We start from the raw sequence: 19,213 nt of genomic DNA, 5'->3' as shown, positions 1-19,213 counted from the left end.
CGTATCACTTGGTTCATCAAGTCAATCGACAACAAGTGAAGAGTCCGAATTGGAATCCGACGAATTTCAAATTCCGCCCAGTAAAATTGACAGAGTTACATTAGATTTGCTGCGTTCCAATAGAAAACCGAATGCCATTTTGATGAAATCATTTGTAAGATTGATTGCATCAGAGATAACTTATCAGGGAATTTCTACCAAGAAGGAGAGCCTCGAAAGGGTGGTGCGTAAGATTGTAGTCGAATTTCCATGTTTGAAAGAGACTTCCTTTAATGGAAGTCTTATTGGTAATGGTATTCAGAGCTTCGTTAGTAGCTTACAGTGGCGCCTCATTAACCAACGTCGTCTGTGTACTAGTTCTGGATACCCCTACCCCGTACAAAGAAAGAAACCCGGTGATGACATTGAAACACATCATTCTAAAGATAGTTACGGGTGTAGAAACTGGTCAGTCACCCTACCAGATGGAGAATCCGTTCAATCACAGGAAATGAAAAAAGAATTCTTGCAAGCTGAATTCAAGAAGGGAATTGTCAATGAGACAATAGATAAAGCAAAGCTAGTTACTTACGCTACTCAACGAGAACTTATAAACAGTCGTAGACCAGTCTATGCGATCACTACCGAATGGCCATATCTCACCGTTTATAAATATCTACTGATGCACTTCGACAAACTGATGGACATCTCTGCACAGGATTTGTTTGACGAGGCGATTATGGGGAACAATAAAGCTGACAGACTTTATAAGTTTCTCATGAGATCTAGTAAGAATCAAAAGTGTAAGGACTGGATTGTTTCTATCGAAGAAGTCAAATGAGAAGTTGAACAAAGAACCGTTGTCTATTGGATTCATTCCTCTTTTGGTGAATCATTTCAATGAAGATCAGGATGCGGTGTTTCGTGTGTTTTCAGTAAGTACATCTCATCTATGATTTAAAGCTGAATTTATACCTATGGGATTTATTTATGTGATCTACTGAATTAATCTCTTTATAGGAAAGGAGCTCCATCAAAGACCTAGGACCAGCTGCTGTCATCATTGTCATAGGTAAGAATTGTGCAATATTTAACTAGACTTGTAGGATAGTACATTGTATGATGCTGCCACCTGGCGCAGGCTAAAAAGCGTTGTAACGAAAACCATGAATAAACTACTACCGTTATCTTTATATCAATCTTAATCTTATTATATCGGAAACATCTTGGCTGGACGATGCTACATATGGCGACGAGGATAAATTTGGAACACTAATGTTGATATAGAGCGGTGTACGTGTATTTTTGTATTCTTCGTTCGTTGGAGGTCGAATTTGATCGTCGAAACAGGTACGATTGTTGAACATTCAACCCGCCCGTGAAAATTAAAATGGCCGAAAATCTTCGGGCTCCGGCCCCGTTGAACTTAAACGCCACAGACCTGGCAGCCGAATGGGGTTCATGGCTGGCCTCATTCGAATTTTTCGAGGTAGCCTCTGGCGTGGACCAGAAGGAGGACAAGATACGCAGAGCTACTTTGCTCCATTGTCTGTGAGCATCTGTTCAGAGGGTGTTTGCTGCACTCCCTGGATCAAAGACTTCATTTGCAGAAGCGAAGGCTGCATTGAAGGCCTACTTCGAACCAAAGAAGAACACTATAGCTGAACGTTATAAATTTCGCCAACGAGCACAGAATGAAAGTGAAACTATCGACCAGTATGCTACCGCACTCAGAGACCTTGTCCGATCTTGTGACTATGGCAACAAAGAGTCTGAGATGATCAGAGACCAGATCGTTGAAAAGTGCCGTAGTAATGAACTCCGAGTAAAATTCCTAGGTCAGGAAGATTTGACACTAGACAAATTATTGAAAAGTGCACGCACTTTTGAAACCGCAACAGCAGAGGCTCAAAATATGAGTACTACCGTCAGTACTACTGCGAAAACTTTGCGTGTTCAAGAACATACTAAGAATAATCATACTAGCTCCAGCCGAGACGCAATTCATTCTGAGTGTTACCGATGTGGTGGCACAGACCACGCACCTGAAATCAGACACTCGTAAAGGTGGGAGAACGACGTCAATGTCCAAAAAGAAAAGCTCGAAACCTCCCGGTAAAGTTCGAAATGTTTCTGACGGGGATTCGGACAGTTCAAATTCTGATTTTGTTTGGACTATTAAGAACGAATGCGATAAGAATAAGTGTATTCGATCGTTGAAGATAAACGGACAGCGTTTAAAGATGATAATAGACACTGGTTCAGAACAATCAATTATTGGTTCAGTAACGTACAGCGGTCTACTCCGAACAAGATTCCCGTTAAAACCGACGACTAAATTGTTTAAAGCATATGGTGGAAACACGTTGAAATGTATGGGTTACTTTAACGCTGACATCAGTACCAAAGAGAAAACGATTCGAAAATATAAGATATACGTCATAAACGGTGATGTCGAGCCATTGCTTGGACGCAAAGCAACGTTTGCGCTAGATATCTTGACGGAGAACACATTTAATGTCAAGACTGAAAATGATTCAGATCCGTACGCTGAATTATTAGATAAATATAGTGACGTATTCGATGGTACTGGCCTGATTAAAGGATATGTGCACAAAGTTACAGTAGATCCCTGCGTAAAACCTGTTTCTCAACGTTTGTGGCGCAAACCGTATGCGATGGAAAATCTCATTGATTCCGAAATGGATAAAATGCTCGACCTTGACGTAATCGAAAAGTCTACGGAAGGATCCAACTGGGTATAGAATTTGATAGCTGTACCGAAGAAAAACAACGAAGTTCGTATTTGTGTCGATATGCGTGAACCGAATAAATGCATAATTCGTGAACCGTATCCAGCACCTCGCGTAGAAGACATATTAACGAAGATGGAAGGTGCACGTGTTTTCGCGAAACTCGATGTCAAGAAAGCCTTTTGGCAGATTGAACTTCATCCAGAGTCGAGAAACCTGACAACAATCCTGACTAAGCGCGGTACATACCGTTATAAGCGTGTTCCGTTCGGAATGTCATTATCGAGCGATGCGTTTCAAAAAGTCATCGATCAACTTTTAGGTGACATAGACAGCGTCGTTTGCGAATATGATGATATTATTGCGTATGCTAAAACTGACGAACAATTATTAAGAATACTCGAAGAAATATTTAAACGTTGTCGTGAGAACAATCTTGTTCTGAACAGGAGCAAGATTCAGCTCGGTCTTCGAGATATTGAAGTGGTAGGACATCGATTTACAACAACAGGTGTAAAACCTGCTAGTTCAAAGGTTAATGCTTTAATACATGCTCCTGCTCCTAAGAATATTAATGAGCTTAGATCAGTATTAGGTACTTTCGGTTATGTACAGAAATTTATACATGATTATGCAAGTATTTGTGAACCTCTCAGAAAATTACTTCGTAAGGATACTAAGTGGAATTGGGGTAAAGAGCAGGATATATCTTTTATGAAATTGAAAGAAATTATCGGTAAATCTCCTTGTTTAGCTTACTATAAAACTGGTGTAACTTGTACTTTGATTACGGATGCTTCACCCTTTGGGTTAGGAGCTATATTATTACAAACACAATCTGATGAATCGTTAAAACCAGTAGCTTATGCAAGCAGATCTTTGACCGATACTGAACGGCGATATTCTCAGTTAGAAAAAGAGGCCCTAGGATGTGTTTATGGTGTAGAATATTTTAGAAATTACTTATGGGGTACCAAATTCAATCTGTTAACGGACCATCGTCCACTCATACACATATTTAATCCATCTGTTTCTACTATTGTACCACCACGTTGTCAGAGATTATTATGGCGTTTAAGCGCATATGAGTATAACATAAACTACATTCCTGGAAAACAGAATATTGCTGATTTCTTATCTAGGATGCCACTTAAAACTAACTTGAATTCTAAACATGATGCATTTGTTGATGAGTATATACTCAATATTGTAAATATTATTATGGATTCTGATCCATCGGAAAATGCTATAACTTTAGAAGAGTTAAAAAGAGAATCGGCGAAAGATGTTACTCTTATGAAAATTCATAATTTTGTATGTAATGGTTGGCCTAATGATGTTGATTTCGATGTTAAACAGTACTATAGGCATAAAGATGAGTTATCTGTAATTGATTCTTTAGTGCTTAGAGGTCAACGTATTATTATTCCATCTAGTTTGAGGAATAGAGTGATTAAACTGGCTCATGAGACACACCAAGGTATTGTAAAAACTAAAGGGTTTCTCAGAACAAGGTATTTTTGGTTCGGTCTTGATAAAGAGATTGAAAACGCTGTAGAAAATTGTCATGAATGCATTGTGAATCAACCTTTAATTCATGATACACCTCTTCAACCATCAGAATTACCCGACAAACCCTGGCAAAAATTAGCGATGGATATATTTGGACCTATTAAAAGCGAATATTTGCTAACGCTAATTGATTATCGTACATCTTGGCCCGAAGCCATTATTCTACCGGATATTATATCTCAGACAATTATTGTTAAGATCTCCGAGATATTCGCTCGATTTGGTTTTCCCGAAGAAATTGTCACAGACAATGGAAAACAATTTATAAGTGATAAAAAAGAGAAATTTTTTGTTTCATGTGGTACTAAACATAAAACAAGTAGTCCTTATTACCCTCGTAGTAACGGTAAGATCGAAAGATTTCATAGGTATTTGAAGAAAGCGCTGAAATGTGCTGTAAGATCCAGTAAGGACTGGCATCTTGAATTGTCCAGAATTCTTATGATGTATCGTAGTACACCTCATAAGGCTACGAGATTATCTCCATCTAAATTGTTATTGTCTAAAGAAATTCGGACTAAACTACCTATGTTAGAGCGATCCAATAATTCTGAAGGGAGAAGGATATCTGCTGAATTGGATCATAAGCATTATAATGCATCCATGAAATCATATATTGATCAGAAACGTTGTGCAAAAGATCACAGTTTGGTAATTGGTGATATTGTATATGTAGCAAATTTGCTCAAAGGGGAGAAATTAGATTGTAACTATAGTTCGGTAAAACATGTTATTGTAAAATCTTTAGCGGATAATACATTTGAGATTGTCAATGTAAATACAGGGAAACGATACATTCGAAATGCAAAGTTCTTAAGAAAAATTCCAGTCTCTGTTAACTACGATAGTATTAATTTACCTATTTTGCCAACTCAATTACCTGAAACGATTGATAATAGAAATATAAATTCTGGTACAGGTGCTACTGATGTAAGTACTGATATTGGTTCGAGAAATTGTATTAATGAAAAATCTGTTTCTGAGAAAGCAACAATTGTAACTAGGTCTGGTAGAACTTCCAAACTTCCTGCTAAATTTAATGATTTTGTAACAACATAAAATATTTGTATTCACAGATTTATGTTCATGTAATTTTGTATTAGTTCTTTAGTTTAGATATGTGACATTATATTTCTAAAAAGGGAGATATGTAGGATAGTACATTGTATGATGCTGCCACCTGGCGCAGGCTAAAAAGCGCTGTAACGAAAACCATGAATAAACTACTACCGTTATCATTATATCAATCTTAATCTTATTATATCGGAAACATCTTGGCTGGACGATGCTACAAGACTAATTGTCACGAGACCATTAAATTCATACATGCAAGGATTTTCTGATTTCTGACACATTTATTTGTAGGAGAAAATATATTTGATGCTGACCATTTCGCAGTTAGTGTTGAAAATTGCATCGTCGTCGACAGTTTGGACACTTGGATGAAGGCTCTGGAAATATGGTTCTGTGTGCATTACATATTCAATTTGTGTTATAGTGAAAGATGTTAAACAACTCTGGAATTCATTCAGAGGTAAACATCTATAATAGTTTGGTGTTAGTATAATCAAGATAAACAACCTTTGCCTGTACCAAAGATGGTAACCATCCATCTTTGTGAGTGATTGTCCCATTTTGCGTTCACTTTCCATTAATCTGTAAAATTGCAAACTTGTAGCTCATGTCATGCTCTATAATTGCGTTGACTTTCAGGGTCATTGATTACTCTATTTGTTCATTAGGGGGTTTGAACATTGAAATCATCACACAATATCAAGCATTTCACCAAGTAGGCATAGTGTCCCTGGACCCCTATTAGTTTTCATGTAGACATGTCTCATTGATTTTGTATTGAAACAAACAAACACTTATCCCCTGGACCAGTGTGATTTTAGTAGGCTAACTTGTGAGTATCAAATAATTTAGGCCTGGAAAATTGATTGTGCATGGAGCGTTATGAACGTCATTAGTCCAAATTTTCTATGTTGTCTTTTTCATCATAGGTGTATTTTGAACATCAACCCGGAGAAGGGGAATAAACTTGAAAAGTCCAAGAAGAAAAAGAACAATCTTGTTGATCCAAAGATTTTTCGTCTGGTCAATGACCTAAAGGACATGGAGTCGGACTGGGGAATCTAATCAACCTTCGTAGACCAGTCAAAAATGCGTACATGTATTACGGATAATTGATTCCTGAGATTGGCTTAGGTCTAAATTTTATTTGGTATCGATTTTTTGGGATTATTTTGCTTAATATTTTGAACACATACATCTAATTGGTGACCAATTTGAGGTATGTGTTCAAAATCTTAAGCAAAATATCACAAAAAAATCCATAACTTACTAAAAAAAAGTAGGCTCTACAATATATCTTTGTTATTAGTGTAATTACTCCAATGCAAAAATGTTCTGTTTATTTTTGCTCTCAAGTAGTTTTTAAAAACTTAAGACTTAATTTGTGTTTTACTGACACTGCAACAATGTGTTGCTATAATTTCCTTCATTGTTTTTAGCACAAAGATGCAGAGTTTAGGTTTTTAAAGATTTAAGATATAGAAAAACTCACTTAATTCGGATTTTCCAATCCAGATTTTCACTTAATTCGGATAAACTATTTGGTCCATGTAACCAAGAACCATGTAAACTGATATTTATAATTCGGATTTTACTTAATTGAAGAAATCTGGGCGGCAGTCCCCCGTCAGCCGAATTAAGTGAGTTTTACTGGAATTTGTTTGGTTATATGGTTTAGAATGCAATAATAATGCTGCAGTAATTAATACTGTTAAGCATTTAGCAGAATATTGTTATTGCGATGGTGTATTTAAAAAGTCACATGATTTACTATGTCTTCTGAAGCAGTGTGGATAAGGGAACATTGAGCTAATGTCTATTTCAACTTAAACTAATTTCATTGCCTCTCAGGTTTTAAGGATTCACTGTTTTAGAAAGTGGAATAAGATCGGCTACTGTCCAAGTTCTTCTGTCCTCTACATTTTCTGAATTGTGCCATGGCTGAAATATCAATGCACTTTTTACTGATGGGCACATTGATTTTTTTTATAGAAGTCTTTAATGCATATGGCAAGTGACTTACACTCAAATCAATGAAGTTTCTATGGTTTGATATGCTGTTGCTTAATTTGACACTTTCCGGTGGTGTAGTTAGAATTTGGCATGGATAAATGAAATCCAAAAATGAAATTGATGCCAAAAACTTACAATAGGACTACTGCCTGTCGAAGCTAATAAACTGATTCACATGTATGAACAGACATTTATTCATTTGCCCATACATTCTTTTTTAAAATTTGATTCATGAGTTGAATCATGATGTCTTTCGAGATTTTGTGAATCTGAAGTTTTAAATTGTAATTAAAACTAATAAAAAAAATTTGTTAGTTTGCAATTTTACTTGTTGCTTTAACTGTCATTTTACATGTGGTTTATGTAACTTTACATAGAATTCTTGGCAGCAAAGTTGACTGGACGAGATTCTAGATTTACAATTCTGGGTTGTAAAAATTTACAAGTTGCATTTGTAATTTTACTGAAGTATTGTTATTGAACAATTTATTGTAAATTTACAACCCAGTCTAGTCAACTTTGCTGCCAAGAATTCCTAGTAAATTTACAAGATTATTTCTAACAGTGTAGGGGGATACTTAAACACTATGAGGTATAATTCTTAATGTTCTGTGATTTTTTAGTTTGGAGGGGCAATGGTTTTTAACGAAAAATCTTTCACGCCAAATTTCTCAAAACGGTACATAAGGAACATACACCCTTTTGTCAGAAATGGGCAGAATTGTTGACAATGTATTTCATCAACCAGAACCAGGTGAGATTTAACTTAAGTTTGATAAAAGCTTTTCAGCATTTTATCATCAAGAAATAACAATGACATTTGTTGGATCTTTTAGAAATCGAAACTCAACCGGAGCCTCCAATTGTTGACAATGTATTTCATCAACCAGAACCAGGTGAGATTTAACTTAAGTTTGATAAAAGCTTTTCAGCATTTTATCATCGAGAAATAACAATGACGTTTGTTGGATATTTCAGAAATCGAAATTCAACCGGAGCCTCCAATTGTTGACAATGTCATCCATCAACCAGAACCAGGTGAGATTTAACTTAAGTTTGATATAAGCTTTTCAGCATTTTATCATCAAGAAATAACAATGACGTTGGATATTTCAGAAATCGAAACTCAACCGGAGCCTGCAGCTATGGATGACTTGACAATCTGGCTATCCCAAAGAAAAAAGAGGAAGGTTGATGAGGAAGGCCAAATAACTGGTTAGTAATTTGATTGCTGTACAACTCTTCTCTAGATTTCAAGTTTGATTAATTGATTAATTAAAATGATTGTTCATTTAAAGAGAAAATTAATTTACAATTTTAACCATTACGAATCGTTACAATATTACATCGTACTGGTAACAATTTATTTTCTTTTTCAAATACAGATCTGATTCGAGAAACGAGTGCAGGGGTGAAGAAAAGAAGGCTGCAGAGCAGTAATAGAAAGAAAATAAAGCACGTGAATGCCAGTTCATCTGTCGAAATTTGGTGTTCATGTAGCTTCCATCCATGAAAATTCAGTAGAAAATCTCACACTTATTATTAGTATTTTTAAACATTCGATTGTAATGTATCGTATTCCAAATTTGGGTTAAGGATTTTGTTACATTTTCAGGAAGAATTTGGGAAGATGATAGGGTGTGACGACGATGAAAACTGTCAGATTAAATGGTTCCATTTCGGATGTGTTGGGGTGCGAAGAAAACTGAGGGGAAAGTGGGCATGCCCAGATTCTTCTAAATAAAGGGGATGATTCATACTGAATACTGAATAAATTATATATTGTACCGGTATATTGAAATTGAGTTTCACTTTTTTCTTTGCTGATGAGGCTATTTAGTCAGTTAGTGTAAAGGCTGTACAAAAAAGGGGGATGCCCTAGACACGAAAACAAAAAATCCACCAGCCAATGATGTATATTTATATTCGCTAGCGAAAGAGCCTTTCTCACATGTCTAGAGTAAAAGCCCCCCTCTCGGAAATTAAGTTACGGGTGTAAGAAAAAACTGGAGGTTCTGACAAACATTATTAAAGAGAATAATAGCGATTTTCCGTAAAAATAGCGAATTGAAGATCGAGTGAAACCAATAAATCAAAAATAGCGATATTTCGGAAAATAGCGAATTTATATGGCGTTCTAACGAAAAGAGAGGATGAGTGAAACCAATAAATCAAAAATAGCGATTTCTCGTAAAATAGCGAATTTTTATGACGTTCTGACAAATATTAAAGAAGATCTGTCGAGAATAATAACGATATTTCGGAAAATAGCGAATTTATATGGCGTTCTGACGAATAACAAAATAACATGTTTTCGGATCTACTTGGGAGTCGTGGAGAAAAAAAAGTAGCGAAAATAGGTCATAGTAGCGCTACTTTTCTGCGGCAACGAAAAAGTCGGTCCCGTAACGTGACAGGTATCAAAATATGACACCAGCATTTGTTACTGATATAATATGATTTCAAGTGTTAAAATCGATAAGGAAATAAATAAATAAAAATATAGCTGCAGAGCAGCGATAATGGGTTTTCTGACATTATTTCAAATCATCAACGGTCGAATTGGAAGGCAACAGTTATATGAAAATGCGTCTTTTGGAGATATGCCAACAAATACCCTTAGCGCAGAGCAATCACTGGTCTTTTATAAGCGCAAAGAAAATGAGTTTAGTGTATACATGCTAACAAATACCCTAAGCGACGTAGATCATTTATTGCGGCTTAACTTGTAATTAAGAGTTCAATAAAGTTAGGCTATATTGTATTGATAGAGACTAACAATTAGTCTAGGTATATATTAGACTGAGGAGAGAGCGGTAACCAGTCTAGGTATATATTACCTATTATAAATATTAAATGATGGAAATAAAGATTATTGAAAAAGTTGAAAAGTAGTAATGAAAGAAGGAAGGTCGATGGTATAAATGTAATTAGATTAAGATTATTAATGAGAGTAGGAATACAAAGAAGTATTGCGAGAGGAGATCCGGCATCGCTGGCGTAGTTGGTACTCTGACGATTGAAAAACTCTAGCTGGGATAATAAAGGATGAAAGAAGATATCAGGTGTAAGAAGACAGAATAATTATGACGTGATGTTAAATATCGTAGAAGATGATGACCACCAATTGGAAACGGAAGTAACTATATTCTTAGCGTGCTGATATGAGTACCGAAGTGAAAGATCTATTTTAGAAGAGAGCATGGCGCTGCAAAGTTGGGTGTTCTCGGAGCCACCCTTTTTTCATCGACTCAGAAAGGCGTCTCAAAAACGGTAACGCACTCGTACTCGCAAACAACAACCGTTTATTACGATAGGCGGCGCATGGGCCTAGTTGGCGAAAATATTAAAGCGACTAAATTTAGTAGTAGGTTTTAACGACTTATAGGCGCTTTGGGTTTTAATTTATGTTATTAATGAAATATTATGATTGCATCAAATGACTTTCAACTTATAAAAACGGAGATTTTCCTTTTTAAAAAAATTAGAAAATGCGGATATGGCTATCCTCAAACCCGCGACCTTGCGCCTGAGAAGACAACGCTATTCCAATGCGCCACGGATTCTAACCGACGGGAGAGGTGATGGGATATTACATATAGGCCTACCAGCTCTGTATCAAAATCAGGCTGGGTTCAGTTATTAAGCCGGATTTTAAGGTACGTCAAACATTTCAAAGGATTCTACCCAATGCTTTCAGAGCGCTTCATCTCCCTCAACGTTTATTAGAGCATGTATTATTGATTAGTTGTCGGATCTGAGACGAGATACATTTTATGTTCGAAATAAATTGCCCATGGGCAAAGTGTGGTTTACCTTGAAAGCTAGAGGTTGTTTGGAGTAAGGGCATTGCTTGAAAAATCTTTTTAATTCGTGACTTCAAAGATCCACAGTTTATATTGTATTTTATCTTTCCTAAAGAATTATTTTGTAGTCAAATAAGACCAAAGATATACATTTGTTTGCGGTCCACGTCTAAAAGTTTGTAGGGTACAGGTAGGCACGGCAGGGAAACTATTTTATATTTTCAAAAAAATATGTTTAATATAATATGAAAAAATATTCATGTAACCGGGTGAACTTGTAGGGGAAACCGTTCCGTACAGTGCTGCCATCCTTTTTCTAAGTAGGTGGCGTTCTGGTTTTTCGCGGCAATTATTCATTGTTTGTTGTCCTTACAGACAACACCTATGTGTGTTAATAAACTTCTATATTGTTTATTCCTGTTGCCGCAGGTAAGATATTGTTTAAATCCATAACTTTATAAGTATCTTATATAATACAAATTGTAAATTCCGGAGTAATCGAATTTATGTGGTGTCAGTTTAGGAATAAGTTAGGCGACCGGTGGGAAGAAAATCCCTATCTTGTGATTGGTCAGCCCAATCCTGAAATACCAGTTTACGTAGTGGAGAGTACTGTAACCAACAAGCGTAAAACCTTGCATAGGAATCTATTGTTGGTCTTGTCAGTACCTCTGCGAATGCCCAAGGCGTCTCTTAAAGAGAGAGCAGTTGTGGAAAAACCTACTCCATGCTTGGATCTGGAGGTATTCGAAACCGAGTCGGTTGACGAAACTGAGTCGTTAGATGATTTTGTAATCATAGAGAGAAGGGGTCATAATATAGTCGACGAATTAGACGGTGCTGCACCGGAGAGTGTGATGGTGGAGTCGGATCGCCAATCTGGGGATTTGATTGATAACACCGGAGCTGACAGTGCAGTATCTTCTACCACTCCAATTGTGAGAAACGTTTCTAGTCAACCTCCGCTAACTATTGAGCAGTCTGACCCTGTCACGGAATCGTCTGCAAGTCACACTCCAGTAGTGTTTCATTCTGAAACAGAGGATGAAGTAGAAAGTAGGAATAATTCTGAAAGTGGGGTGGCTGGGGGCAATGATAATGATAATGAAGTCAGGTCTCCTCGACCTCAGCGAGTACGCAAATTGCCTACTAGATTTGATGATTATGTGGTGGGTCAAACACAGTTAAGCCCATCATGGACAAAGAAAATTGAGATTCTCTTTGCTGCAGGAAAAGATCCTGCCATAAGTTCTAATGAAGCTATTATGGCGGCTATTTTGAAATTGTGTAACTGTGATGGGACGTGATAAATTGACCAGTGAAACTAAATCGAACGTAGTAAGGTTTGCGTAGAAATATGTATAAGTCATGTGTCAAATTTTTATTCTCTGGTTAAATAGTATAACTATGGTATGAGTAAGCTTTTAAAAAGTACGATTGGATAGTATATAATCCTAAAAAAAAAATTTTAAAAAAACTTTTAAAATTAATAGCGCATTTTATTCGAAATATATATATTTGATATATCTATCTTTCTATTTTCCTGATATCGAGGACGATATTCTTTCTGCCAGGAGGTAGATGTAACCGGGTGAACTTGTAGGGGAAACCGTTCCGTACAGTGCTGCCATCCTTTTTCTAAGTAGGTGGCGTTCTGGTTTTTCGCGGCAATTATTCATTGTTTGTTGTCCTTACAGACAACACCTATGTGTGTTAATAAACTTCTATATTGTTTATTCCTGTTGCCGCAGGTAAGATATTGTTTAAATCCATAACTTTATAAGTATCTTATATAATACAAATTGTAAATTCCGGAGTAATCGAATTTATGTGGTGTCAGTTTAGGGTGAGTTAGGTGAAGGTTCTTTGGAAAGTTTCATTTCGATCAATATGAAATAATGTTAAATTGTTAATATAAGATATGTTGTATAGGGAATTATTCATTGTTTGTTGTCCTTACCGACAACACCTATGTGTGTTAATAAACTTATATATTGTTTATTCCTGTTGCCGCAGGTTTGTCGATCGTTGTCTTGGCTATTGTTGGTCTCGGACCGTGAGGAGTCGGCGAAACACAGCTGTAGAAGTGGATCTCCAGAAACCCGAAATCGATCGGTTGCTGTCATTCGATAGAGGAAATAAGGCCGGTCACATTCAAATAAGGCCATCCCAAAATAATTGTCTGTTTGCTGCAACACCGACTCAACTTTTCAGGATGAGTCGGTAGGTAGGTAGAATTTTTTTTTTGCAAAATTTTTGGGCAAAAAAAAAACAAATTTTTCACCTTTGGGCTTTTTTACATGGAAACAATATCGCAAAAAATCATCTACGTTGCGCACAGGAAATTTGTCTAATAGCGTAGATTTCAAGAATTATTCTAAAATTATAACTTCGTCCAGAGCGTCATCTCTGTCTTAAAAATGAAACGGTACATTGAATATGTGCGCGCTTTCACGTTACCAGCTATTCAGTCACTTTAGTCACTATTAGAATGAATGGCAGCTTATTGGAACACTGCCAGTTTCCTGGAAACTTAAACTAGGCCACATGTCAAGGCATGTTTTCACACCATGCACACTAGAATTCAAACATACGTAGCTCATAGTCGGTCGGCTGTTTTTATCAAAAATAAAATTTATTTCAATGAATCCTAGAAACAAGTTTTCACTCGGTACCTCTGAAGTCAGGTTGGTCGGGTTACGGCAAACAGACCATTATTTTGGGATGGCCTAAAATTCATCACATATCAGAGGGTGGCTGAATATTGGGTCTTGGAAACCTCTTCCAATGTTGGCCACGGAAGCTAAAATATCGGTGGTACAGAAGAAATCGGCTATTAGATCGTTTTAAGTCCTGGAATTTACCACTACAATATTCAGACCTCGACAGACCTTTTAGTTTGCTGCTTAGTATTTTCAGGTCACAAGAAATTACAATTTATTACAAATTCTATCGAACAGAAAACACAGCGCTCATCTTCTGCTATGATTATTCAGCCTATTTTCATATCAAACGTTCACGCGTTACAGCATCACCGTAGTGTACTGTACGAGCTTGTGTGTGTGTGGTGTAGCACTCCGCGTGCATGTGGAGGCCTCGTGTAAGTGAATATTCGCTTACACCTCAATGTCAATCAAAACAATCACCGGGTATTAAAATGAAACAATACCTATGGCAGATGAGTGAAATAATTACATCCTCACCAGCAATGAGCATTTGAAATCGGCACGTATACGGCACCTAGTCCAATGAAACGTACACCATTCTATGGCTTTCCCATAATTTTAGTAGCGCCGGAATTCCCCGTTATCCAAAAAACAATCCCATTTGTTCGTAGAGACAACGCCCCCCCAATCGAGGTCATTGCAATTTTATACGCGAGAGCTAAGAATTTTCCCGCCAAAAACAGTCTTTCGTAGAATTTTAACTCAGTTGACCATGTCATCGACGGAGGTTCGCCATGTCTTCAATCGCATCGATTATACGTCTTTTAAGCCGAGAACCAATGAAACAAATGCTCACATAAAAAAACGTACCGCGATTTTACATGAATTGGCTCAATGCCAACATCATATCGCTGACAAAGGTATACCAAAAAGTGGAATAATATTAATAATAATAATAATAATCCACAGAATTCCAAGAGGGTTTTCGACGAAAGTCCGAAAACCCTAATAAACATGTTATATTTCACAATCACACATGTCATCTCCTCGGTTCATCTCGGTAAAATACGTCATCTCGGTAATAAGGAGGACCGTGGCAGAATCCAGGCTAAAATCTTCCTAGTGAAGATATCTTAAAATTAACCAATGGCAATGTATGAATACAGGATATCGACAAATTCAAGTTCTTAAATTACTCGTTTGATGGCGCTAGTCAGAACCGGAAATTGGAACCTAAATCCTCCATGCTCTAGTTCATTTGCAATGAAAATCTCTCGCTTCAAGTTTTCAATGATCGATATTTTACCCACTATATATCGTCAAGTGTAATCCTTTAAATATGTTATTCTACCGCTATGTTGGATATGATAAAACCTCACTGCAAAGGCTAGAAATCACTATAAAGGTCCTAAAATTATCAAAAAACATTTTGCAACGGCTGAAGATGTAAAGACTGGTTGCCAGGTATCACATGGTGGCAGCACTTGACAGCCCAATTTCGATTGTTGGTTCGAGTCCTGGTACTTTTCATACTTTTATTATGAATCTACGAGTGTAGTCCTTCTAAAATCAATTTCATTTCGTAATATTATTTCATATTTATCAGTGTAGTCTGCAATGAATTCACCTTAGAGTCTTGAACTCAACAAGAAAGTGATGCCACCCGGCACCAGTCATTACTTCCGTTAGCTGCTTCGAGCGTCATCGCTAAATTTGTGATTTTTGATAATTTGGGTCATCCTTATTACCGAGATGATGTATTTTACCGAGATGAACCGAGATCAACCGAGATGAAATTAAATATAACATATTTACTTATTCCTTATCGATTTTAACACTTGAAATCATGTTATATCAGTAATAAATACCTCCTAGTCATATTTTACATATTTTTTTATTTAAAAAAATTTTGACTTCAAAAACGTAAACTCGGTTGGCAATAAAATTTCATTGAATTTGATTGATCGACGATCTCATCTCGGTAAAGTTAAAAGTTATTTTTCCAAAAATATCCGACAAAATATGTAAAATATGACTCTAGGAGGTATTTATTAGATATAACATGGTTTTTTCATTTCAATGGTTAAAATCGATATGGAATAAATAAATATGTTATATTAAATTTCATCTCGGTTGATCTCGGTAAAATACATCATCTCGGTAATAAGGATGACCGGATAATTTGTTGACATTTCTAGTGATCTTTAGCGTTCAAAGTGAGGTTTTATCGAATTCAACACATTGTCAGGATATCATACTTAAAGGATTATGCGTGCCTATGTATAGTAAGTAAAATATCGCTAACTAAAAACTTGAAGCGAGAGATTTTTATTGCAAATGAACTAGCCTAGAACATGGCGGATTTAGGTTCCAATTTCCGGTTCTGACTAGCGCCATCAAACGAGTAATTCAAGAACTTGAATTTGTCGATATCCCTTATTGCTGATGATATTTTGAATCTCAAACAATGATATTTAATGTAATTGATTGAACCGTTTACGCAGCAGGTGCAGATCTGCACTTTTACCGAGTCATATTTTGATTTTATTTTTGGACCCCCAGGCGTGACGAGCCCCTGCTCAACCAAATCAATAATGGCTACTTACTGACGTTTTTTTCTGGGCATGCACCATCCACATGTAAATTGCTTTCTTTTGCGCACGACAATGATTGGTTGGATTGTATGGAAGACCTCAGACGACATACGAGATATGAGATATAACATACGAGATATGAGATGCAACATACGAGATACGACATATGACATACGAGATACGACTTATTTACAGTCCGTCCGCTAGCGCCACCACAGTGTATGTTTTTTCAATATTTACTGCATATAAATCGTTTAACATGGTGACGCGTACAGTCATCGTCAATTATATGAAAACCAACATAGTCAACATTTTACTCAAACCAGAAATAGATTTCTTTTGGATAATGGACACCTGGACTGGACACAACGATATTAGGCCATACTGTGAACACCGTGGACTAATAATTTTTTTTATTAGGCGCGCCGGCCGTTCCTCTCCCGCGGGCGACGAAAAGTTTTTCAAATCACAAAACTAAAAAGATATCAAACTGTTCAAGTTCATAATATTATGCTATTTCTTGTCTTCCTTTGGTCTGAAAACGGCCTGGTGTTCAGGAGCCGGGGTTCCGGTTACTCGATGCCTGCAGAAAAAATAACTACTGTTCACCGCTCGCCGTAACCGCCGGCTTTTCTGCATCAGAAATCAAAATTCTAAAAAAAACTCCGCAGCCGGAAATCCCGCCCCCCTTGTACCCCTCCTCCGCTGTTTGACACCTCTGCCTGAGTTCTTGAATCCCAAACAACCCGGGAACCCGCACATCACCCTGGTATCCAGATTAAGAACTCCCGTGCTCTCTCTCAAGGTTTGAAATCCCCAGCTAAATTCCATCCCTATCGAGCTACCGGGGTAGACTGGTGAGTCCACTAGACCAGCCGTTGAGAGTCGAGACTGGCCAGTTTTCGCTAACTGTCAGGGCAGTATGCGGCACTGTCTTTCTGAAGCCATAGTTTGGGGTCCTCCCCTGAAAATTTGTTCAATTTAGGTACTTGTGTATTCTGAAGGCTTTTTGGCTATCTTTCTTTTCCGACATCTTTCATGAAAAGGGCCAATGGCTGAATCTGAATAACTTTCATAATCGGAGAATCCAATTTAAGATCATTCTTATCAATTATCATGGCCAGTTTTAAAACTGTTTATTGACAAAAGTACAGGAACCACATAAATAAGTCTTCAGCAAAACACAACAGCTCTTACATTTGTAAAGATAAGAGATCCATGGAAATATCAAGTAACATTTCTTTAGACAGGGAATTAGCGGAACACCGGAACGTTGCTCGTATGGTGTGTTTGCACCCGTCGCAAAAAACGTCGTGATAAACGAAATCAGCTGGACTAGGGCCAGGAGCTGAGAGTGATACAATGGAACTCCATTCTGATATTTAATGAATAATTCATTCAATAAATTTATGATATCTTTAGTATTCTTAATTCATGTCCATGTTTCAATTCATTTGTTGAAATCATAGTACACTAAACAGATTCCGCGTGTGTCGGACTTTTTTAAGACTCTTTGGTCATCGGCATTCGTAATATACATACATCTTTCATTCTTCATCGAAAACACTCGATCGAACGCGAAGTTTAAACCCTTGACTAGGCGCAATTCTTAATTACCACCAATTTGAAGGGCCATGGCTAACTCTTTTTGAGGGATTTTTGTACACCCAAAAATGGAATTTGAGGCGTTTTTGGTGGATTTAGGGGCTGTAGCCCCGTATTTGGAGCCAACTCGAATCACCGGACCATCGGTGTCTCACACTAAGAGTGGCCCACTGACGTCACAGCGAGAAGCCGGTCCCCGGGAGTGGTTGATCGAATATTTTTAAATATTTTTATTTTCAAATGAAACGTTTTTCGCATATTGATATTCATAGTTAATGTACGCCACTGCCTGCGCACGTGTCGTAGTATACGCCGAGTAGATGTTGAAAAATATACACTGCGGTTGCGCTAGCGGACGGACACCCGTACTGTAAATAACGTATGTCATATGTCGTATCTCGTATGTTGCATCTCATATCTCGTATGTTATATCTCATATCTCGTATGTCGTCTGAGGTCTTCCATAGGATTAGCTGCTAGAAGAACAACTTCGGACGTGTGGAGCAATGAAACCTTTTTCACATCACCGCATCATCGCGCGCAGGGTCGAATCCCGGAGAATTACGCGCGACAACTCACTGTGACTTCGCACGCTCCGCGGTTACAAAACTAGACTGGTCGCCTGTCCAATTCTGCGCCACCTGCGTCATCCTCGCTTGCCAGGGGTCCAGTATCACTCCCGAACTCGCTTCCCCCAGCCCCCTGGCCTCACGAAGCGTGATTTCATTACTGGCTCTGTTGCGCATGACGTCATATATCGATTTGCGAAATACTTCCTTGTTCGGTAAAACGTTCGCTGATTAGTCCATTTAACGGGAAAACCAACAGGAGTCTACTGTCGGTTTGTTACAAGCGCTGTGATTGGTACGACCGGATTCTGGTCGGCTAGTAACGACTCCAACGACTCGTGAGGTCAAGGGGTTCGGGAACAGCTTTAGCGTAGTGGGTTCGAATCCCTTGACGGTTGAAGATGCACCTGTGTCATCCTCGCTTACCCAGGGGTCCGGTATCACTCCCGAACTCGCTTCCACCAGCCCCTGGCCTCACGAAGCGTGATTTAACTACTGGCGCATTATGAGTTTTCCGGTTTGCTCGGCTACCCGTACTGGCGGGGTAGTCTAGAGAGGCTAATGAAAACTCCGGTTTGCTGA

General features: G+C 37.6%; 1 protein-coding gene and 1 long non-coding RNA gene across 2 annotated transcripts; both read left to right on the top strand.

Annotated features, from left to right (window-relative positions):
• Positions 1 to 2,063: 2,063 nt before the first annotated feature.
• On the top strand, positions 2,064 to 2,744 carry LOC141903171 (uncharacterized). The gene has a single exon (XM_074791242.1). The coding sequence runs from the start codon at positions 2,064 to 2,066 to the stop codon at positions 2,742 to 2,744; it is 681 nt and encodes a 226-aa protein (XP_074647343.1).
• Positions 2,745 to 8,075: 5,331 nt separating this feature from the next.
• Positions 8,076 to 8,389, top strand: LOC141900645 (uncharacterized). Its single transcript, XR_012618743.1, has 3 exons — positions 8,076 to 8,145; positions 8,228 to 8,287; positions 8,370 to 8,389. It is a non-coding gene; the product is annotated as an uncharacterized LOC141900645 (long non-coding RNA).
• Positions 8,390 to 19,213: the final 10,824 nt, after the last annotated feature.

The sequence above is a fragment of the Tubulanus polymorphus genome, chromosome 1, assembly GCF_964204645.1.
Source record: "Tubulanus polymorphus chromosome 1, tnTubPoly1.2, whole genome shotgun sequence".
NCBI classification, from domain to species: Eukaryota; Metazoa; Nemertea; class Palaeonemertea; order Tubulaniformes; family Tubulanidae; genus Tubulanus; species Tubulanus polymorphus.
This window is presented reverse-complemented; position numbering and strand designations above follow the sequence as displayed.

Bases quoted from the DNA above. Each gene is read 5' to 3' on its own strand.
- LOC141903171 (XM_074791242.1), top strand. From the start codon at position 2,064: ATGTCCAAAAAGAAAAGCTCGAAACCTCCCGGTAAAGTTCGAAATGTT.